The 23,453-nt window shown below is 48.0% G+C and overlaps 1 protein-coding gene across 3 annotated transcripts; it reads right to left on the bottom strand.

Moving 5' to 3' along the window:
• Positions 1-1,187: 1,187 nt before the first annotated feature.
• Positions 1,188-23,117, bottom strand: INCENP (inner centromere protein). Of its 3 annotated transcripts, XM_054200505.1 has the most exons (18): positions 22,960-23,117; positions 22,753-22,866; positions 21,172-21,953; positions 19,121-19,172; positions 18,928-18,961; positions 13,507-13,585; positions 12,903-12,954; positions 12,464-12,581; positions 12,242-12,376; positions 9,509-9,618; positions 8,573-8,693; positions 7,692-7,814; positions 6,997-7,169; positions 6,623-6,713; positions 5,009-5,122; positions 3,710-3,869; positions 2,698-2,961; positions 1,188-2,578 (listed from the first exon to the last, which is right to left on the bottom strand). In XM_054200505.1, the coding sequence occupies exons 1-17, from the start codon at positions 23,094-23,096 to the stop codon at positions 2,747-2,749; spliced, it is 2,610 nt and encodes an 869-aa protein (XP_054056480.1). In that variant the 5' UTR covers positions 23,097-23,117; the 3' UTR covers positions 1,188-2,578; positions 2,698-2,746. The 3 variants fall into 3 exon arrangements, with proteins under 3 accessions (XP_054056480.1, XP_054056479.1, XP_054056481.1); XM_054200504.1 differs by having other exon boundaries at positions 1,188-2,961; XM_054200506.1 differs by lacking the exon at positions 5,009-5,122 and having other exon boundaries at positions 1,188-2,961.
• Positions 23,118-23,453: the final 336 nt, after the last annotated feature.

Raw genomic sequence — 23,453 nt, 5'->3', positions numbered from 1 at the left:
CCAACCTAAACGAGTCTATGATTTCTCCGAGGCAGAGTTCCTGCCCACTCTCATTTCACCGTGGGAGATGCGGGACCTGCATTCCAGTCTTCATGGAGACTCCTCTCCCCCGCTCTCTGCCAACCCCCTCAAGGGACGCAGCCCCCGAGGGGAGACATGGCCTGCGGCGACACGCTCTCTTCCCGAGGTCTGCGTGTGTCGCCTGTGTTACACCCACGCAGCGTCAGCCGGGCTCCGTTTCCTTCACACCTTCCTGCTCTCGGCCTGTTCCCAACCCCAGCTGCAACCGCGTGTCTGCTGGGCTGACAGCTGTGGGCCAGCGCTGAGCTCCCTCCGACAGGGCCCTTCTCCCAGCGGCCGTTCCCCCTCGGACAGGGCCGTTCTCCTGTTACCTCAGTAAGGCTTTGGCTAGGACGCCAAGCTCTCATGCATGCTTAAAGTGATTTTTAATAGTTCTATGTACTTGAAAGTAGCTGTTCTTGCTAGATTTTCAGCAATAGGATTGGGATCCCACCTGAAAACCAACCTGGAGGAAACGCTTTGAAGTGTCCGTGATCCCGAGGATGTGTTGAGAGGCCCTGGTTTATCTTCCTCGTCCTGATCACGTACTGCTGAGGAGACCTGGTAAGAAAAGTCCCTGCCTTCTGTAAACCTTAAGAGAAATACTCGAAATCAGGAGTGAAAATATCTTCCTTAAAATCTTGAGGTTTTAATTTCCTAGGATTTCTACTTGTGTTTTCAAATACCAGTGCTGCAGTTGCGCGCTCTGACTGAAGTCCCTGCTCCACCTGGTGGTAGCAAATCTGAGTGTTTTCTGGAGTTACACAAGTAGCGAATGATGTAGAAGGGCTGTACGAGGGAACGGTGAGGGATGTAGGTTAGTGCAGGGTGGATCCAAGTCCTGTGTTCCTTAGCAAAGATTCTGGGAGCGTATCGTCATGCCAAACCGTCCCTCTTCCCATTTCCAGAAACAAAAGAAGAAATTAAAACTAGTCAGCAAATGCTGCAGGGCTACCAAAGCACCAATATTTTCTACTCGAGCAGGAGTTACCAAGTTCCTCCTAGACAGAACATTCCCATCTCAGGCAAACAGTGCAAAAAGCAACCCCAAAGGACAGGTGCCAAAACACTGTGGATTTTTCTAATAAAAAGCTGTGATGAGCCCAGAAGAGACGCAAAGAGATGGTTTAACTCACTTTTATCAGACATTCAAATAGCATTCAACTTTAAAATTTTTCCCATTTCAGCAAGCTTTCTTACAAAAAGTTTGTGTTCATTCTAAAATACGAAACAATCTACAGAGCATCTATCAAGGTACAATCATCTCGCAGATAAAGCCAGGGATCAATAGCACAGCATCTAGCACTCGACATACTTCAACATAAACGCCTACATCATTTTAAAGACATTTGCTTGCAAACAGTTACTATACATTAACATATGCTGTTAATGACTATAAACATTAAGTATATGCACAAGGAAAGGCAGAAGTCTCACTTACACGTTGGATAATCTCCCTACAGTGGTGTTTTTAAAGGACCGGGTTGTAAGTACACAGAAACGTGTTCCTCAGTCTTTGGCATACTGAAATTGCAGCCGTGAACGCTCGCCCATCTTTCAAACCCATCAAGCAGCGAGAACAGATGAATCTGAGGTGAGAACCACAGAGGCTGCCTGATTCGACGCAGCCAGACTTCCACAACGGCCTACGGAGACCAGTGCAACTGTTCCCCTTAAAATCTTCCAGACAGTGCTGCTCTGCGGGGCGCTCTGCTCTCCGCACAGGAGGCTGTCACAGAGAAAACACGAGTGGCCCTGCCGTTTGCAAGTTAGGTGTAGAAAGAATGAGTAAAACTCCAAGTGCTCTTGGACCTGAAATTCCGAGCTGGTATTTTGCTGTTAAGAGGAAACTGTTCTGATCGGAGTCCGTTTGACACTGCCTTACTGAACACGAAGTGCAAACAGGCCTAGAAGTAAAGCCAGCTTTGATGGTGAACAAATGACACGGCCAAGGGGAGAAAAGAGAAAGGCAGGGATTAAGGGATTAAGGTTAAACTCATTCTTTCAATCACATCTATGCATCGGAACCATCCCTGGAGATATTTAAAAGACATGTAGACGTGGTGCTTCAGGAGACGGCTCAGTGGTGAACTTGGCAGCATTACATTTGCAGTTGGACTCAATGGTGGCAGACTTAAAGGTCTTCTCCAACCTAAAGGACTCTGCTCTTCAGGGCATGCTCTGGTGGCAGAGACTGTAGGTTGTTTGGTTGGACTCGATGATCTTAAGGGTCCTTTCCAACCATGAAGATTCTGTGATTCTGTTCTATGCGCACAGTGGTCCTTCGCTGAACAGGTTCTGGGCTCCAGCGCCCAGGCGGGCAGGGACGGGCCAGACACGCAGCGTCTCTGCTGCTGGCAGCTGCGACCAGCCCGTTTGGCTGGAGAGGGCAGGATCCTACCGCTTTAGGTGCTGCAATCTCATCACTTAAAGGTCTAAATCTTTGCCAGCTTCAAGCTAAGGGTAGAAGGAGATGCATCTTTCCAAGGCAATATCTCCCAAAAGCTCGGTGTTTTGCCTAACAGTGAGAAAATAAGCCCCAAAACCAGAAAATGCAGGAGGGCCATTAAAAGCTGACATTTATTCAACGCTAATATGTAAAGATTTACAGATATTGAATGGTAAATCTTTTCTCACCTAGAGGCAGAAATGCAGACCAACTGCACCAGAAACAGCCGCTGCCCCGTCAGTACTTTTTCAGGCTATATGGCAGCCCTGAAGCCGATTTGGCGCCTGGGAACGGTGGCGAATTCCAGACAGCAGAGCTTGTGCGCTTGAAGTAGCGCGGTTTGCTTTTGTAGAAGATGTCCTCCAGCTTGGGGCTTACGATCACCCCAAAGAGTGCGTCGACATCGGGAGGGTTGTAGTACTGGCGGATTACAGCTTGGGTAAGTTGATTTCCTGGAGAAACAAAGGATTAAATTTTCATTAATTTTAATTGAAACTGCTGTGTAGGCTGTTTGTATGCAGCGTGTCCCTGCTCTCCTCATCTCTAATCACACCGACATCACAAATGGAAGAAATCCTGCAGTATTTGGTATTTTAAAGCACCCTGTTTAAGCCTAAAGATTCACCACGGATCACTTGGAGGGTGAATAGTGGGTGTACTGAATTCTGTCCAGCAACTAGGGTAAGTTTGCAAGCGGCAAGGCTTCTCAGCGTTTCTTCCTGCAGATACCATTAGTTTCCCTGCAACTTCTTAGCTTCCCTGGGGCGGGTGGAATAGCAAATCATGGAACTGAGTTTTTCAGAACCAGAACAACAACTGTCCAAAACCCGATCCATGACATCAGGCATTACTTTGCTTTTTAAGCCAAATCAATGTCAAGCAGGCTCAAGGCCAGAGCACTAGTTCATAATTATTCCTTTCACGTTGGCAAAATGACACTAGCAGCTCCTTTAAGGCAGTTTAAAAGAGTATTTGTTCCCCAATATGGTCGCAAGAAGATCCCCAAGTGGTGGAGGAGCCCCTGACTCAGCATCCAGCCATGCTGCTGGAGATCAGTACTTTTAACTACAGTGTGCAAGTGGGAGGAACTGGGCAAAGTCTCGCACCAGCCAGGTCTTACTCTCCTGGAAGAGAGTACGCGCAAAGCTGCAGCAGGGCTTGCTGGGGCGCGCAGGACGGGTATCACCCTGCTACACATACCCGTGGCCCAGGCGGGGACCGGCTTGCGAGGCTGGCTTTCGTCATCAGTAGAGTCATCGCTGTTCAGATCCATCCCGTAGTTGTTTGGATTTATTATGGGAGGCTTTGGATCTTTCTGGGCCTGTGGAGTCATCTGGTATGAACTGCAGACGGGTGAATTCTAGAAGACAAATATATTCCACAGGCATTAAATGCAATAGCACTGCTACGCTCCCAAGCAGCAGCGAGACGCTCGTCAATTAGAAAACCTCACTATTCCAACTCTTGCTTTACCACGTAATTGTAAAACCTGACGTTTGGCAGTGCTAAAGCTTTGACTCAATTATGACTTCACGTTGCCTTCTCCTGTTTAATTAGGCTGCTTAATTGGCTTTGGTTGACATGAACAAGCCAGTAATGGATGCATCTAATATACATACAGCGGCTCCACTCAACTCAAGCAAGGCTTAAATGCAGTTGTTACATCGTCAAAGCGGGAGCTGAGTAACGTGCTTTAAATACTCTGCAACCAAACCTCCGGGCTTGTTTAATAATATTAAACTGATTATCACCATGTAGAGAATATGCACATAACAGCTCAGGAGAAACTGGATGGTAATTTTTATGGCAACAGCGTGACTGAGAAATGCAAGTGATGAAGAAAAACTTAATCCAGCAAGTTTCACCAACCATGAAACATCTCTCTAGAGAGCTGGAAACAGTTTTTCTTCTCCGTAAGAGGCTGCCTTCGTGGCTCTGTGTCCATTAACTCATATTTTGCTGGTTTTGCATTTAAAGGTTAAAATATATAGCTTTGCAAGGAGATAAGTTCCATATATTTGCCTTCAATGTTCAAGACACGTACATTCACCTGCAGGTTTTTCTCAAGTCCCGTCAGCAGTGAGGCCAGAACGGAATCCTGTCCCAGACTCTGCTGCCATCCCGTGGCTCTTTCCAACTCTGAACTCAAATAACACTTCAGCATCCCTGCTGCCTGCCAGGCTTAGCCCGTATTTAAAGAGGAGGCGCTTAGACAAGGCAACTTTAACAGCCAACTGCCTTATCCGGACAAGAAAACCCTGGCAAATACTTGCTGCTGCCCTTCCCTCCTTTTCACTCCCCAAAAGGCATTTAAATACTCAAAGCCACCAGGAGTCCACCTCAGATGACCAGGAAAAAGTTTACAGAATCCCTTCATTATTGAAAGGGAATATAAAAAGCAGAGGGTAAAACTGCCCGTTGTACCAGCATGTCAGTGCTGCAGTCAAAGTTCTCTGATGTCATCCCTTAAGGAAATTTCACCAGAGAGAGCAGAATTACCTCTTTGTTCTCTAGGTGCTGTGTTTGGGCTCTATCTTTAGCCTTTTGTTCCTCTGGCAGTTTCTTCTGTTCTTGCTGCTGCCTCTTCATGTCTGCTAGCCTCTGCTCCTCCTGCTGGCAAGCCGACATCACAAATGAATTAATCTTAGGAACTAAGCTACACTGCTAATCCAGGGATCCATTTTTCTGATATGGAAAAAAAATAAGCATCTAATTGCAAGTCTTTGTTGCTTATGGCGCTAAGGAGCACTTTGAACACAGTGCAGACAGCGAACAAATGCAATGCAATGGTTTGAGCTTTCCTCAAAGTGGCACAAACAAACCGACCTTCCCGTTTAAGGGCATTAGTTGCCTTCCTCTGATAGTGCAAGAACCTCATGCTCTGAAAAACTTGCTACTGCCTTTATCTTCAAGATAGAAACATCAGCAACCAGCTGACCATCTGCAGATGGAAAAGTCTGTGCTACTGATCTTAGCCTCTTTTTCAACTAATAAACGGTATTTTTAGAGGCCAAGTCGTCCCATTGCACAGTAACCATCCCAAGTAGGGCAAAAGAATCCCACCCTATGAACACTTACTTTTCCCTACTGAATCCAAAGGAAACCACGAGGCTGCTAACTCAAACAGTAGACGCCTAAAATCAGGTGAAATAAATCCCACCCAGCCTTAACAGCAGAAGTAGTAGAGATGTCTGACCACAGACCCTGCCAACTTCATGCCGCTGACAGAGCGAGGGTCCTGCCGGGCACACAGGGACCCCGCCGAGGAATTCAGCTCCCTGGAGGCAGCTGGACAACGGCTGTCGGTGTGCTAATGCCACAGCTCTGCTAAGTGGAGTGACGATGACTTCAGGCAAGTGTTGGACAATTTCCAACCAACTATTCTAACCTTCTGTTCTTTCTCACAAATTGTCTTGAAAGTGCAAGTTCTCCCAGACTGTATATAAACCAAAAAGGAACAGTCCAAATAGCAAGGGCTTTGCTACCAATTCCCAGCAATTACTGCGGGCAAATTCTTCAGAAGGAATATTCCAAAAGCTGCCTGAACAACACCTGGGGGCTTTCTCTCTGCTCCAGTAAAAACGCACACTGCAAGTTAAGCAAAGCCCTGAGCCTATGCGGCTGCAGTTGCTTTACTCAGATGGCATGGACTGCCAAGGCATCAAAAGTTCCTCTTCAACACCACAAGCAAAAACACCTGCTTCGTTAATCTATGCTTGAGTGACTGTTGCAGAAAATAACCTGACAAAGTCTACAGTCTGGCTGAAGGTGGCACAAATGTAAAGTTGAGATGTTGCTTCTGAAAAGTCTGGGATTAATTGCCATTTGATATCAAGAGAGGTACAGATACACCTGGGCACAGAAAGGGGGAAAAGCCAAAAACCTCACTTATGTGTCCTTCTTGCATGGCTGCCACCTTAAGAGAGCAGGCACACCTTCGGAAACGGGCAGAGGGCAGACAGGGTAAGAGCACCTTGCTTTGCTCAAGTTCAGAAGTGCAACAACTCGTTCATCAGGGTTCTCGATGGCTTCCCAGCTCACTGCTGCGGACAGTTATGGCTACTGACGTCAGATCCATGTGGCTCTACCCGGCTACAAGGAGAGAGTACTTACTTCTGTCTTCTCCGTCTCCTTGTGCAGTTGTTCTTTAGCAGCCAACGCTTCCTTCTGCAGGCGAGCAGCCTTCTCCTGATGCTCACGCAGCCTGAGAACCAAAGCAACAGACCATCACTCTCAAAACTACGCAGGGGTACCCTCCCATTCCTGCGCCTGCTGCAAACCGCTCTGTCTCACAGCTTTTCAGGGCACTCCCCACATTATTTAGCCCAGAATTTCCTCTTGGCAGCGCAGCACCCACGATGGTCCAGAGTTGCGCTGACAGCACAAAGTGGCTCTTCACTTCCTGGGCCATTCACTAGTGCCCTCGGTTCCTGCTTCTTCTCAAAGTCCCAGCATAGAATTTGGTACATAAATGGATATTGTCTTACTTTTCTGCCTGGATCCTCTCCTGTTCCTTCTTCCTCTCCAGCTCTCTCTCTGCAGCCAGCTGTTTCTCTCTCTCCTGTTCTGCCTGTCTCTGCTCAGCAATCTTCCTGGCACGTTCCTGCTCCTCTTCCTTCCTCTTCTGCATTAGCTCTTTGTGCCGACGTTCCTCCTCCTCCTAGTAAGCCCAACAAGGCAATTACTCACGTTGTACAGGAACATGCTCCAGAATAAAGGAGCAGGAACACCTTATTTGGCCCAAGTCACTACACAGGGGGAAACAACTCAGGGCTGAAGTCCCACTGCTTTTAAGGTAGGTGCATCATCTCTCCAGTTATCTCAGTCCTGGCCTTTCCCCGCCCACAATGTACCTCAAAGGGCCTAATGGCCACCAGGCTCTGGATCTCTGAGAGACAGGTTTAACTGAGAGATCCACAAATTAAGGTCTTTAGTAAGAGTCTGTCCAGAACTGGGGAAGAAATGTGGGTCACAGCCACCACTAAGAGCTCACGGCACATTGCAAGAGGAAGCAGGAAGCACAACATCATGGAGAGCTTTAAGGACAAAGCCTCTCCGCTCCAGGAATTTGCCCTGCCTTGGCTGGTGTTAGTACTCCCGCTGGGTTCCCTGCACAAAGACGGTGGCAGATTGCGGCCATCCTAATTGCATGCAGGGTGATGGGATGGGCTCCAGCACAGACCTGCTGCAGCGCTTTTTGTTTTCTGGCCTCTTCATCATGCCTGCGCCGGGCCTCTGCTTCTTCCATTTTTTTGGCAGCTGCTTTCTTTTTGATCTTCTCTTCTGCCAGCCTTTCTTCCCGCACCTGAGACACACACAGAGCTAGCTGAATACCCGAGTCTCAGGTGGGACAGTTCTCAGTGCTTGTGAAATATCACAGCAGTAAGGCTCAAAGATGCAGAGCTCCCACCTTCTCAGGGAGCAAAAGCTCCCTTTTTTGCCACCAGGAGGCAATGGGACCTCTGCTTTATTTTAAAAAGGTAATATTTAGGGACACGACCCTCTTTTACCTCTCCACAGGAAGAGCTGATCCTATTCTGGTATTTAGACATCTAATATCACAAAAGCTATCAAAATATATTCCCAGAACAATGAAATAAGCAAAGCAGATGGAGATAATTAAAGCAGACAAACAACTGCTATGGTCACATGTGCAAATTGTTTGAAAGTCTCAGATAAAGAAAGGGTCTGGAGGAAGTATGTTTATTTTCACCTCTTCATCCATTAGTCAGATGGGAGATCAGCTTCAAGCAGATAAAGCCTCAGAGCCATTAGGCTGGCTTTATCTGCTCAAAGTTCTTACTCCCATCTGACTAACAGAGCCTTAATAAAGCCCATTTAGACTCATAATTCTGGAAAATAAGTGTTTTCATCTGCCATTTGCTGTAACCAAGAGAAAGGCAGTCACTCAGAAGTTTCTGGAAAGATCTTTATTCAACCATTCTCTGGTCCATTCAGCAGCCTCAGTTCCTCTCTTTCTGGAAGGCACACTCACGTGGCATCATCTACCTCAATAGAGTATTTATTCTCCCAAATAAGCTCTATAGGTATATTGGCCCTTACCTTCTCAGTCTTCTCATCAAACAGAGCTATCTTCTGCTCAATGCGCCTTTTCCTCTCTTCCTCTATTTGCTCTGCCCGTTCCCGAGCTTGCAGCACTTTGCGCAGACGCTCCTCACGCTTCCTGTAGGACACAGGGCAGCTTTATTATTTATTTAGGGTAATGGAGCTGGTGAGGGGTCTGGAGCAGGAGTCTTGTGAGGAGCGGCTGAGGGAGCTGTTCAGCCTGGAGAAGAGGAGGCTGAGGGGAGACCTTCTCGCTCTCTACAGCTCCCCGAGAGGAGGGGTCGATCTCTTCTCCCAAGGAACAGGCAATGGGATAAGAGGAAACGGCCTCAAGTTGCACCAGGGGAGGTTTAGGATGGGTATTAGGAACAATTTTTACACCGAAAGGGTTATTAAGCATTGGACCAGGCTGCCCAGGGCAGTGGCGGAGGCACCATTCCTGGAGGTGCTTAAAAGCCGGGCCGATGCGGTGCTGAGGGACATGGGGTAGTGGTGGGTTTTGTCAGAGTTAAGTTGATGGTTGGACTCGATGATCTGAAAAGGTCCCTTCCAACCCGCGCAGTTCTATGATTCTATGATCATTGTAGTCCAGCTAGATGAGTTCCTTACAACTCAATTACAAGGTCAACAGACACAGTATGAAATTCAATGAACCAAATACACCATTCATTTGAACATTACCAATATTTTTAAGCTCCAACCTGAGACAGGGGACTTAAGAAGAAAAGCTGAAGAAGCAGTCAGCTAGGAGAGCTGACTTTTTATTAGCATTCTAGATAGATACTATGAGAAGAAATACCATCTTTGCAGTGTGAGAGCACGCCAACGAGAATTTTTCCTGCATGTATGGACTCCGCAAGATACAAGACCTAGATATAGGGACCTACAGGCGCAGACAGAGCACTCCAGACAAGAGAGAAAGCATATACTCACAGCCTTGCCTCTTCTAGTCGCCGTTTCTTTTCTTCCTCCAGTTTTTGTTTTCTCAGCTCCTCAGCTTCTTGCTTTTTCCTCAGAGTCTCCAGCTTCTGTCTTTCCTTTTCCTGAGGTGGATTGAAATGTGTTATACCCACCTGCCAGGGTTTCTTTCTAACCTCAACTTGCTCAGGTCAAGTAATGGCCCAGAGGTAACACCAAGGAACTGCAGCCAGAACCAAAGGATGGCAACAAGCCTGAAACAGAGCTCAGGTAGCCTGGGATGTGGTGATGGATGTTTGGGAACAGATGTGATGGAAAACAAGAGAGTGGTGCTAATCGTAGAGCGCAAGAGAAGAAGCTGGGAACCTGAAACAGAAGCATCAGCTCCTGAAGTTGAGGCAGCTTCCACAGAGACTGCAGACAGACAGCACTGCGATTTATGTTGGTAAAAAGAAGCAGAAAAGCAGTGCTAGTGCCTGGTAATGAACTGACTTCCTGCAGCGAGTGTGGGGGACAGATGGTGCTCTAGGAAACACCTTGCTTGCTTCAATTCAGAGCTCCCGCTGGCATCTTTGCTTCCCACAAAGCTCTCTCATGGTAAACCACCACCATTTAGACAGAGTGCTTGCAGCTTGTTTCAAGCATGCAGTCAGCCCCGTATGTCATCTAGACAGAAATGCGGAGCATTTTCCTCATTTTTCTAAACAGTCCAGCTAACTCAGCCTAAGTATGCTGTCAATTAGAAGAGCAAGATCCAGCCATCACCGCAGTCGCAGCAAACAGATTAAGATAAACTAAATTAATGCCAGATTTGATACTGCAGATGCCTAATTATGACAGGCCTGGTCTTAGTACAAGCCCACTGAATTGTTCAAGTGATTACTTTATGCTGGGCTCCATGGTGTAAATGATTGGTGATATTACTATCCAAACCAGCTAATTTAAAACTAACAATTATATCTTATTGCTCTGGTGCTATTTAGTGATGTTTAGCCCCGACACAGATAAAGCCCTGAGGGGAAGTTGCCCGCACTGGCGTGAAACAAAATACAACATTGAATGAACTGACAGCAAAGGAGGATGCACTAGTCAGAAGACTCCTTTCTCAGCAGATCAGCTCCTTTGCCAATACAGACACTAACGTCAGCAGGAACACCAGTGAGACTGGAGCTGGAATCCTTCACTGCTTCCTAATGACAGACTTCTCTTATCTGCTGGAGTAGGGCAAAGCTCTAAGCAGTAAACCATGACAGCTTCAAGCAATACAAAGAAGTTCTGTTATTAGGTTGCTAGATGCAGGAAAACCCGCTTCTGCAGCATGCTCTGCTCTCCCTCACCAACCCTCCTGCCAGTGAAAACAAGCCCTAGAACTACTGTATTTTGCAGGCAAGTTGTTGGGTATTAGAACAATACCCAGCAGCTATGCACGAGCACTCTATGCCGGGCACGCCAGCTTCTAGCCCGTCCTTCGGTGCACCTGTGAAGCTACTCCCTTGTACTTGCCTGACACTGTCAGACCACCATCTGGAACAGGAACTTCATCACACTGATTGAAACCTGCTTTTCCTTGAACACTGGCTTCTCTGCCGAGTTAAATACCAAATCTAAACGCAGGTAAGAGTGAGGGCTGCCCATCAGCGATGCAGGTAGTATTCCTACTGCAAGCCCAGCCCACATAATTGAATGATCACGACTTATGACCAAACTGGCCCGTGTAAGCAGAACACAGGGAAAACCAACTCCCTTTGGAAATATAGAACCAGATCTGCTCAAATCCCATCCACCCAAACTCTGTTTGGTACAGGAGTGTCCCCCCTGTGATGCTGTAAACTTCACTCTGGTAGCATAGGTAGAGGCATCTCCCTGCAAACAGCAGAGGTGTGTTTTTCGTCTTTGCTGGTTGCAACAATTACTCTACATGGATACCAATGCCTATTAGATCCGGACACTGGCATACTTGTCTCACGGACCCAGCGGTCTCGAGTCAGGACAGGCTCAAGTTTCTACCAGCTTCAAAGGTATGAAAAACCTCAGAACATCAGAACTTTGGATTTCATAGAATCACAGAATGGTTTGGGTTGGAAGCGACCTTAAAGATCACCTCTTTCCACCCCCTGCCCTGGGCAGGGACACCTCCCACCAGCCCAGGTTGCTCCAAGCCCCGTCCGACCCGGCCTTGAACCCCTCCATGGGGCAGCCACAGCTTCTCTGGGCAACCTGGGCCAGGGGCTCACCACCCTCACAGCCAAGAATTTCTTCCTCAGATCTAATCTCCCCTCTTTCAGTTTAAAACTGTTCCCCCTCGTCCTACCATTACACTCCCTGATAAAGAGTCCCTCCCCATCTTTCCTGTAGGCCCCCTTTAGGGACTGGATTTAAGAAGCATTTGCTCAGATCTCATTCATTAGAAAAGTCCTAGAAAGGAGACTTTGGATGTGCAGACTTCAGTTATATATATGCCTCAACTGCAGTATTCAAAATCCCTTGGTTTTCCTTTCCCAGTTTTCATTCCCAGCTGTTACTTGCTAATATCACAGGGGAATGCTGCAGTAATAAAGATTAGAGTCCACATTAGAACTCTTTAGGAAGCTGGCTAATCACTATTTTATTTAGTTTACGTAAGTGTAAAGAGACAGCTTAAAGTTACTTCTTAGTTTAATATGGGTTGAAAAGTTTCTTTCACATCTGTGCTTTAACTTCAACACTCATCAGACCATCGTGTACTGGTTTACAACAGTCTCATCTTACCTTGGGATCAGACCGGAGAGGAGTGTTGTACCTGATAAAGGATTTTATTACTCCATTTCTCCCCACAGAGCTTGGCGTCATGAGGAGCTGGTTCTTCTGCACAGTGTGCAAAAATGTTTTGAAAGGACGCACAACCTACGAGAGGAATGCCAAAAACAACCCTCAGGAACACGAGCGAGGAACAGGTCTTGGTGAAGCACATCAGGGCTATGAGGATCTTACTTTGCTGGCTGGGAAGGCAGGGGATGGGATCTTCTTTTTCGGAGGAGAAAGCCCTCCATCTTCTGCTTGCTGATTATCATAGCATTCATCCACAGCTCTCTTGTAACTTGGCTGTCTCCTGTGAGAAAAATACAGTCCATCACACATGGCAAATCCTCCTGATTGTCTCAAAGTCAGGTCGAAAAAAAGGTCGTAAGACTAACCTAGCTTAAAGATATTTCATTGTGATGCACAAGTAAATATCCAATAAAAAATTTCTAATGTGATAGAAGATACAAATTAAATCCTCTTTTCACAAAGGCAGAGAAAACTTATTGCCAAAGTTTCCTAATCACAAAACACTGAAGCCATTTAACAATATTTCAGCGTTGAACCTGCTTTGACCTGGACTACAGATCTCCAGAGGCACTTTCCAACCGGAACCATCCTATGAACATACCTGGCACTCTGAGGTGGTTCCTGGGTCTCCCTATTCTTATTTAAGTTGCTTTCTGAAAGAAAATGTAATTATACAGTTAGTTCTAGCAGAAAAATAATCCCTTCCAACACAGCCCTGAAAGCAGACAAGAGATTTAGAAGCTCACTCAACAGCAAAAAACCCTGCCATGAATTATGCACGAGACCTTTCTTGCTCTCAGCAACTGCACAGCACCGCTCCAACCTAGACATAACACAGAGCAAAGCCGTTCAGCAATCTGGGGTGTGCAGTCTGCCCTAATGCGGTGCCATCGTGTTCAGCACAGATACAGAGCATCTGCTCGCTTCAGGAACGGGGTTCAGCTCGACCTCCCATAACCTGGACAACACGCACCCCTGCATCTTCATTACATCCCTTTCCATGTGCTTCCCAGGGTGGAAAATAACCCCAGCACAGAATTTCCTAACCCCTCAGCTCTTGAAACAAATCCTTGCTTGTCAAAGTTTAGATCAGTCTTTCAAACTGGGCTCTCAAACTAACTAGCCAATCTTTCAAACTTCCCAGTCAGCCTCCCAACAAATGATGACTTTTTAAAATTCTGCCACAAAACCCCTCTGGAAGCTACCATTGCTGTTTGTTGCAGGTGGATCGTTGTTTCTGCTGACTGTCCGAGAGCGAAGTGACATTCGCGGACTTTGGGGGTTCTGTAGGAAAAACAAATGAGTTTCAGCACAGTTCTCACACAGAAATGGGCAATTACTGTTTCAGATGGTGATGTCATTCTGACAAGGACACTGCAATATCACCAGAGAATGCGTAGTATGAAGTACTGGTACCAGTACCCAGAGCAAAGTCCTAACCTGCAGCTGTGAAACGTACCTCGGGACACCATCTTGGTAAATTCCTTGATATCGTGTCATCACTAGAAGCACAGACGTTAACAGAACACAAGTTTCTACAATGAGGGACGTGCTGCTTCAACTGAACAAACTCATAAACTATTAAGAACAAAAGCATTTCAAGCTGGAAATCTGTTTACACTTGCTGGGCTTCTGCCAAAGAGTCAGGCAGCGCGCATTTCACTTAGTAGTGATAAATGGACAAACAGGGAGACAGCAAAGACAAACAGCTCATTTCCTTGATTTATCTGTTTCTGTTATGAACATGATATGCATTGCTATTTGCTGCCTTTGCACTTACACCGTACAAAATTACTTCTGTTGTGATAATGGTTTTATAGGCTGTGAGAGAGCAGGCACTTTTGCAGTCTGCGCTCTGTGAGCAATGCACGCATTAACTCCTCTCCCCCAGCCTGCCTTGGCCAACGTGCAGGCTGGCAGACACAAAGGAGGTGGGAAGAGGAGGAAAAAGGAGTATGGAAACTTTATCCTCCCCAAATGCTTCTGTAGGGTCTTCTCCTAAGGCTAAGTATAGGAAGCACCTTGTGGCCCAAGAGAAGGGCATTAATCTAATTAATTCAAGATAAGGCCCGAGAAGAATCTGACCTCGAAGTAACAGCACGCACACAGGTACTGTCTTTATACCTTCCTAGAGACAAAGACATCGTCTGCTTTGAGAAGGTTGCTGACTCACTGCATTTTCATGCTGCTCACAGGAATCAAACCACATTTGGTTTGCCAAGAAAACTGCTGATAGATGGATAGATAGATAGAGCGAGGTAACCTGGTGACATAGGCTAAGAATGGGACAGGCTATGAGGTCCCACTCCCACCAGCAGTGGTATAGAAATAAAAGATGAGGATCAAGGATAGATCAAATACACTACATGGACTAGACTGTATTTATAAATCCATCAGGGTACAGAAACAAGAGATATGAATTCTCTATTCACAGATCTGCAAAGCAGCCTGTTCATTTTTCTCTTCTCCCCATTTTCCCTTTAAGCTTTTCTACAACTGTAACTCAGGGCAGCTAAAAATCCAGAGGCACTAGAGAAACTGAATTTGAACTTTTGCAGCTCCACTGACAAGTGCAGCCATAAAAGCATGTATCAGCCTGTCCTTGCCTACAGAAGCACTGAAGACCACAGAGCTCCACTCCGTTAATTCAGTCTTTGCTTATTGAAAATTATTCTGGACAAAACACTGACATAATCCTGGGATTTCTTCCTCAGGAGGCAGTGAGAATTGCGAAGGGATACGTTTTGACCTGAATGATATTTACAACTTTCTGTGCTTGTTTAAGACTGACAAGCTTTGTATAATCTGCCAGCTAATGAAAAGGTCAAAAGCAGCTTTAAAAATATAGAAATGGTAATAGTGTACAACCTCTACACGGCTGCATTTCCAAGACACCGGGCCTGCTGGTAACGGGCGGGAATAGCTTATCTTGCAGGGGGAAAAGGGTTCTAGGACAAGAGTTATTGGGGCTTGTTGAGAGAGCTTTAAACTGCATTCGAAGGAGGGTGAGGATGCAACTGGGCTTGACAGTGAGGTGCCTGGGTGTAGTAGCTCGGCACTTGTGGGGCAGCCTGCTAGTATTTTTGAGAACCAGAAGGCCTACCACCCCTCGAGGGTGAAAAGCACACACACAACTCCCTCTCCGAAATGCTTACACACCAATGCACGCAGCATGGGGAATAAGCAGGAAGAGCTGGAGATCTGTGTGCTGTCGCAGGGCCACGATCTCATTGCAATTAGTGAGACATGGTGGGACAGCTCACATGACTGGAACACTGTCATGGATGGCTATGTCCTTTTCAGGAAAGGCAGGCCAGCAATGTGAGGTGGTGGAGTTGCTCTTTAGGTGAGAGAGCAACTGGAATGCACCGAGCTCTCCCTGGGGGCGGATGAAGAGAGAGTTGAGAGCTTGTGGGTAAGGATTAAGGGGCAGGCAAATATGAGGGACACTGTTGTGGGTGTTTATTACAGGTCACCTCATCAGGATGGGGAAGCTGATGAGGCCTTGTACAGACAGCTGAAGGTAGCCTCACAATCACAGGCCTTGGTTCTCATGGGGGACTTCAATCACCCCAGTATCTGCTGGGAAAGCTACGCCGCCAGGCATGCACAGGCCAGGGGGTTCTTCCAGTCTATTGATAGTAACTTCTTGACACAGGTGGTGCAGAAGCCAACAAGGAAACTGGACCTAGTACTGACAAACACAGAGGGACTGGTGGAGGACATTAAGGTTGGGGGCAGTCTTGGCTGTAGCGATCATGAGAAGATAGAGTTCAGGATCATGGGTAGTAGGCACAAAACAACAAGTAGGACTGCAGCCTTGGACTTCAGGACCACTAACTTTGACCTCTTCAAGAAACTGCTTGGAGAGATCCCGTGGGCTAGGGCTCTGGAAGGCAGGGGGGCTCAAGAGAGCTGGTTGGTATTCAGACATCACTTCCTCCAAGCTCAGGATCGGTGCATCCCTAAGAGCAGGAAATCGGGCAAGGGACACAGGACACCTGCATGGTTGAGCAGGGAGCTTCTGAAAAAGCTCAAGTGGAAGAAGGAAGTTTACAGTAAGTGGAAGAAGGGACTGACCACTTCGGAAGAGTACAAGAATGCTGTCAGAGTATGCAGGGATGAAACGAGGAAAGCCAAGGCCTCCTTGGAATTAAACGTGGCAAGGGATATCAAGGTCAACAGAAAGGGTTTTTTCAAGTATATCAGAGGCAAAAGGAAAACTAGGGAAAATGTGGGCCTGCTGTTGGGCAAGACAGGAGCCATGGTGACAGAGAATGAAGAGAAGGCGGAGTTACTGAATGCCTTCTTTTCTTCAGTCCTTACTGCTCAGGCCAGCCCTCAGGAGTCCCAGACTTCGGAGGTAACAGGGAAAGTCTGGACGAAGGAAGACTTCCCCTTGGTTGAGGAGGATCAAATTAGAGATCAATTAAGTAAACTGGATATCCACAAGTCCATGGGACCCAATGGGATTCACCCGAGAGTGCTGAGGGAGCTGGCAGAAGTCATTGCTGGGCTGCTCTCCATCAATTTTGAAAGGTCCTGGAGAGGTGCCTGAGGACTGGAGGAAAACCAATGTCACTCCAGTCTTCAAAAAGGGCAAGAAGGAAGATCCAGGAAACTACAGGCCGGTCAGCCTCACCTCCATCCCTGGAAAGCTGATGGGACAGCTTGTTCTGGGCGTCATCTCAAGACATGTGGAGGAAAAGAAAGCTATCGGAAGCAGTCAACATGGATTCACCAAGGGGAAATCATGTCTGACTAAATCTGAGAGCCTTCTATGATGGCATGACTGGATGGATAGATGAGGGCAGGGCAGTAGATGTTGCCTACCTTGACTTCAGCAAGGCTTCTGACACAGTCTCCCACAGCATCCTCATAGGGAAGCTTAGGAAGCATGGGTTAGATGAATGGACAGTGGGGTGGCTTGAAAACTGGTTGAAAGACAGAGCTCCGAGGGTTGTGATTAGGGTCACAGAGTCTAGTTGGAGGTCAGTGATGTGTGATGTTCCCCAGGGGTCAGTACTGGGCCCAGTCCTCTTCAGTATATTCCTCAATGACCTGGATGAGGGGATAGAGTGCACCCTCAGCACGTTTTGCTGATGGTACAAAGCTGGGGGGAGTGGCTAACACACCAGAAGGCTGTGCCGCCATCCAGAGAAACCTGGACAGGCTGGAGAGTGGGGCGGAGAGCAACTTTATGAAATTCAACAAGGGTAAGTGCAGGGTGCTGCACCTGGGGAGGAATAACCCCCCACACCAGGACAGGTTGGGGGTGACCTGCTGGAGAGCAGCTCAGTGGAAAGAGACCTGGGAGTTCTGGGGGACAACAGGAAGACCATGAGCCAGCAATGGGCCCTTGTGGCCAAAAAGGCCAGTGGCATCCTGGGGGGCATCAGGAAGAGTGTGGCCAGCAGGTGGAGGGAGGTCACCCTCCCCCTCTGCTCTGCCCTGGGGAGGGCACATGTGGAGCTCTGGGTCCAGTTCTGGGCTCCCTGGTTCAAAGAGGACAGGGAACTGCTGGAGAGGGGACAGCAAAGGGCTACCAAGATGCTGAGAGGACTGGAACATCTCTCTGATGAAGAAAGGCTGAGGGATTTGGGTCTCCTCAGCCTGGAAAAAAAACGACTCAGGGGGGATCTTATCAGTGCTGATAAATACTGAAAGGGTGGGTGTCAGGAGGATGGGGCCAGGCTCTTTTCAGTGCTGCCCAGCGACAGGACAAGGGGTAACAGGCACAAACTTGACCATAGGAAGTTCCATCTAAACACGAGGAGGAACTTCTTTGCTGTGAGGGTGGCAGAGCCCTGGCACAGGCTGCCCAGAGAGGTGGGGGAGTCTCCGTCTCTGGAGACATCCCAAACCCGCCTGGACACGTTCCTGTGCCACCTGCTCTGGGTGACCCTGCTCTGGCAGGGGGTTGGACTGGATGATCTCCAGAGGTCCCTTCCAACCCCTGCCATTCTGTGATTCTGTGACTCTGTCCAACTGAAAAAAAACTTCCCTGAATTATAAGAAGGTTGTTTATCTGTATAGATTCAGGATTGAATTTTCATACAACTGATCTCTAGCAAGAGGCTAAGAAGCAAGAGCCAGAAAGCAGGACTCGACTCTGAATGCCAGCAATACCAAGGTCGGTATTCAGTGCTGGCATGCATCAACCCATCATTTACATTTGAATATATTTATGCAAAACGACAGAGAGAATGATATTTTCTAGTCAAAGCTAGCCTTGGCTTTAAATGTATCTCAGATTGTAACGCCATACTGACAGAACACCTCTGCTCGCATCCAAAATAAGCCTTGGGTCGCACATGCTCATTTTCCAAATAAATCTTTGCTGGTTTTTGTTTTGATGATTTTGGATCATTGCGATTAAAACAGACTTGACAATCTCAGACTGTCTCTAGCCTGTGTATCGATAGGGAGGCTATGGACAGGCTCCTGCACACACGGGAGCTGAGTGCTCTGTGCCCTCTTTATTCAAGTGCAAAGCAGCAGGCTGACTGGGTCGGCTGTGTCCAGAGCTCCCTAATTCCCCAGTAACAAATAAGAGGTGTATTCCACACAGTTTGCTCACAAGTCCACCCAAACAGAAACGCTTTCAATCTCTGCTCAAATCTTACCAACTTGGAGGGGGTACAAGGTCCAGGAGGAGGCCTATAAAAAAATAAAGAAAAAAGGCAGGCTTGTTTAATAACATCAAGGAAACTGGAGAGCCACTTGTTATCTGCAAGCAATGCATTTTATGCCAAGAATATCACTGTAAAAAAGTCCTCCAGGCATTAAGGATAAAGAAATATCTTAAAGTAGTCTCACCCAGCTTTGACAACTGTTTCTTCATCCTCTGGCACCTCTCCAGAGCTGGAGACTGCAGGAAAAGAAAAAATGCCAGAGCTGTAACACACAGGTACAGGCCAAGATTCCTTTTAGGAGCAACGTTCACTCCAGACTCCAGCAGAGGCATTGGTTCTGCCTCCTGGGTTACTCCTGCAACACCGATGCATGCCACTGCAAGTCAGGGCAGCCGAGTATACACCTGAGCAGCACTAGAGAAAACACTGCCTGCAATTTTAATAAAAGAAAACAGACACTTTCAATTATAGATGAGTTTAAAGTTATATTCAATGAGCTTACATTAAGAGTGACTAGGTTTGGGCTCAGACTCATTTTGCAGGGCCAATGTGCAATGTTGGCAGAAGTTAAACCTAGCATTATTTCCACTCCGAGGGCTGGTGCCTGCTAAGCACTCCAGCTGGCTCCGTGGTAGCTGGCTTTTAAGCACCAGCACAGCCAGAAACTGCTGTTAATAATTAAGAAGGAGATGCAGCTTCAGCCCGAGTGGAGTACATGAGGGCAGGCTTTGCATCTCAGAGCATGCAGTCTGCTCCCGTTCCTCCATCACAGATGTTATCGAAGGAAGCACGACACACATGCGGTACACATACCCAGTGCAAGACCTGCTGCATCAGAGGCACAGCAGACACACTCTGCAGTCAATTAACTTGCTTTGGGCTTTCAGACATTAACGACCTCAACTGGAGCTGCCTGAAACATCAGTTCCTCTCGTTACGCCTAGAAATTTTGACTACGCAGAACAGTCACGTCGAGTAGCACAGAGGGAAGAAACAAAGCCTTCCTTAAACCTCCAAGGTAATCCAAATCCAGACAATACAGACTGATCATTTAAACGGGGTAAATAAAGCTACTTCAGTGCCTTTTCAACATTACAGATGAGACCATTTCCCTATGGTTTCATTTTTAGTGAGGGAGCCCTCAACTCTGCACTTAGAAACTTGGACAGCACTCCACGCTACCCTGTTACCAGCACAGGAAACCCTGTACTGGGGACTGCAGGGCTCTGGTTCTGCAGAAACATTCAGCTAAAGCAGTTAAATTGATACAGAAAAAAACAACCACTAAAGCACTTCTCCAAATATATCTTTCTACAGCAAAACCAGTATAACTCTTCAAGAAGAGTCAGTTTTTATGCACCACAAATCCCACAAAGCTAGAACGCTGCAGATGAACACATCACAGTAACGTTATTTCAGCTGTATTAGTTCTCCCTTCAAACAAAGAAACATGCTGTGTAAAAGAGACAGTCTCTCCTCAACATCAAATTGCATGGAAGAGGTTCTCTTGCATCACCTGCATTTCAGGAGCCATTTACTAGTCCACCACTTATGAGCCACTTCTTTCCCTCAGCTTGAAACAAAGAGAGGTTATATCCATCGCTTTGTCTCCTGCACCAAATACAATGTGCGCACTCCAGTAGCACTGAAGAACATTTAAATCAGTTTATCCTTTGCTGAAGCCTGCCTCTATTGCAAACTGTGAAAATTTGGAAGACTTTTAATAAATTTACAAAGTTCAACCTCAAAATTACCTTATCAAAAGAGAAGCTCTGTAACTAGCAGCCTGATTCTGTTTAGGAAGCAGTGAATTTGTGATAGCTATCTCATTTCCCAGAAAACATTCAGGCCTTTGTGAGAGCCCATAACCCCCTTAAGCAGCCACCAGCAGCAGCAGCAAAGCCCGTTGGCCAGCTTCCTCCTCAGCTGGGCAAGCTGCCACCACAGAAACTCAGAAGACATTAAGGCTGTTCTCCCAGATGATCTTTATAAGGCTGAGTTCATAGGCCATGAACTAGCATGGTTACCTGGGTTTCTCTATGCACATACATCTCTAGAAAGCAAGTTAGAACATCCATGCTGAATTGCAGCTTGCCTAGCCTAGGAAGGCCAGCTGCTGCTCCCAAACTGAAGAACTAGCCCCATAACATTGTTTCCCTCCAGCAGCAAAAAGCAGTAGATCAAAAAAAGCAGGAAAGGTCCAAAGCAAACTCATCTGGTGCCATTCAAACTTACCGTCCATGCAACTGGAGGACACAGATGATTTCCGAGCTGCCTTCCTCTTGACCATGGTCCTGCTGATAGATTTCCGGATCATACTTTCCCTCTTGCTGGCTAGTGAGTATTTCTCTGCCAAGGAGGTTCTGCGAGTCATGGAAGTTTTACCCATCAGACTTCTGCGCACCGAGCGACGGCTCAGCCTAGAGCCTGTTGGAGTCCCTGGGTTATCCCTTACACGCTGGGAAGGCTCCTCGTCAGAACCCTCTTGTACCTGAGCAGAGTCACCTCCCTCCTCCAGCCTAGGCTCTTCACTTAAAATGACAGTAGTATTAGCTGCCTTTGCTGTCTGCAGCTTAGGTGCAGCCTCGCTTTCTCCTGCATCATTTGCCTCAGGAGTACGAGGGACCTGCAGCTCAGAGGCTGCAGGTCCCAGCAGTGATTTGGCAACCCTGCTTTCCTCAGGAGAGCCATCACCTGAGCTCAAGAGGATGGCTGTGGAGAGCTTCGCTGCTAGTTTAGGTGCGCTTTTCTGGAGGTGTAGCTCAGTGCTAACAGAATCACTGACATCAGATTCTGTTGAGGGAATCTTCTCTTCTACTTGCTGGACAGGAAGGATCTCAAGGAGGGTATCCGACCTTTTATGAGATGTTGCAGCCTGGGATCTTGTCACACGCTGAGGTGGAGAGACTTGTTTGATCTCAGCCCTGACTAGTTCCATGTTTTCTTTATTTCGGAGTCGTTGAGAGTATCGTGGGGAGGGCACCAGTTTGAAACTGCTATTCCTCTTTCTAGATAATCTAACAATAGAAACAGTGCATTAGACTGGAACTGGATTCAGGAATAGACCAGAACTCCTATCAGAACAGCCCGTGTGCAGGTCCCTGAGTGAAAACACAGTAAGCAGAAACAGCGTGTCTACATCCTTATTTGTAAGGTCTGTGTACAGAGCTCAATACACACAGAGCTGCAGAAAGCAGGGCAATGCAGAAAGAGAGGCAATGGTTTTAAACTAGAGCAGGGCAGGTTTAGATTAAACATTAGGAAGAAATTCTTTACGCTGAGGGTGGTGAGACACTGGCCCAAGTTGCCCAGAGAGGTGGTGGAGGCCCCATCCCTGGAGACATTCAAGGCCTGGCCTGATGAGGCTCTGAGCAGCCTGATCTAGTTAAAGATGTCCCTGCTGACTGCAGGGGGGCTGGACTAGATGGCCTTTAAAGGTCCCTTCCAACCCAACACATTCTATGAAGGCGTCTAAGGCAGCAAGTAACACACACAATCACTTCAGAGCAGGAGAGATAACAAAAGAAGAAGCACAGACCTATAAAACAGAAAGAGTAACAGGGCTTTTCCTGAAAGCCATGGTATCATAACACGTCCAGGCCACCAGGCTGAGAGCTCTAGGGCGAAGCGCCCAACTGGGCCTTTAACCCCATGAGTGTGGGGGAGATGCACTGCGGAAGCACGTTATTGTGCCACCTTTGCAGCGGATTTTCCCGGCGTCCCGCGGGTCGCCCCTTCCCCCAGCGCTAAGGGAGCCCCCACGCTTCGCCTCCAGCCCGGCCACCCCTCCCTGGCCCCAGCTCCCCACGGGCCCACCTTTTCCTGCCCAGCGTCTGGCTCTCATCCTGCAGGCCGGAAAAACGCTTCCTCTGCTGCCGGTTCTTCTGCGACGGCGTCTTGGGCATCAGCTCCGGTTCATCACTGTAGTGGCTGGGAGGGAAGAGGCGGGGGTTCAGCGCGGGGGGCGGCCGGTAACGGCCTACAGCGGCCGCGGAGCGGGGGGGGGTGGTGGTGGGGTAGTACCTGCCAAACATCCTGGCCGCCTCCTCACCGATCTCCTGCAGCCATAGCAGGTGGACATCATCCACCCGCTGCAGGAACTCCGCCAGCCGCCGCCTGCACAGCGCGGGCAGTCGGTCCGGGCCCGCCGCCATCACCATCGCCTCAGCGCCAACGGCCCGCCCCCGGTGCCCGCCTCGAATTCAAACCTAGTGCCCACCCCTCACCCTGTAACGTCACCGCCACACCAGCCTATCACCACCGCCCTGCGCCCCCGCCCGCCCTCCCCATTGGCTGCGAGGTGGCATGGGAGCGCTCAAAAACAGATTACCCTCTGCTCACCCTTCTCTGTGGTCGTGGAGGACTCGATTTGGAAGGCGGGTCCTAGAGGGGCAGGCAAATAGGCTGCCGGGCTTTAACGGCGGGGGAATGATGGATGTGGGCAATGGCCAATGGAAAGCCCCGTCTTGGGGGGGACGCGCTATGATTGGTGGAGGCTGGGATGATCTCGGGGTGGG

The sequence above is a fragment of the Rissa tridactyla genome, chromosome 4 (genome assembly GCF_028500815.1).
Source record: "Rissa tridactyla isolate bRisTri1 chromosome 4, bRisTri1.patW.cur.20221130, whole genome shotgun sequence".
In the NCBI taxonomy this organism is placed as follows: Eukaryota; Metazoa; Chordata; class Aves; order Charadriiformes; family Laridae; genus Rissa; species Rissa tridactyla.
The sequence above is the reverse complement of the archived record's forward strand: the minus strand, read 5'-3'. Positions and strand labels throughout refer to the sequence as shown.

Excerpts from the sequence above, each read along its gene's own strand:
- INCENP (XM_054200504.1), bottom strand. The coding sequence starts at position 23,096 with ATGGTGATGGCGGCGGGCCCGGACCGACTGCCCGCGCTGTGCAGGCGG. Across the intron at positions 9,619-12,241 it reads CTCTCCGGTCTGATCCCAAG|GAAAAGGAAAGACAGAAGCT; the intron begins GTAAGATGAGAC and ends AATCCACCTCAG. Across the intron at positions 2,962-3,709 it reads GGTCCCCGCCTGGGCCACGG|GAAATCAACTTACCCAAGCT; the intron begins GTATGTGTAGCA and ends TTGTTTCTCCAG.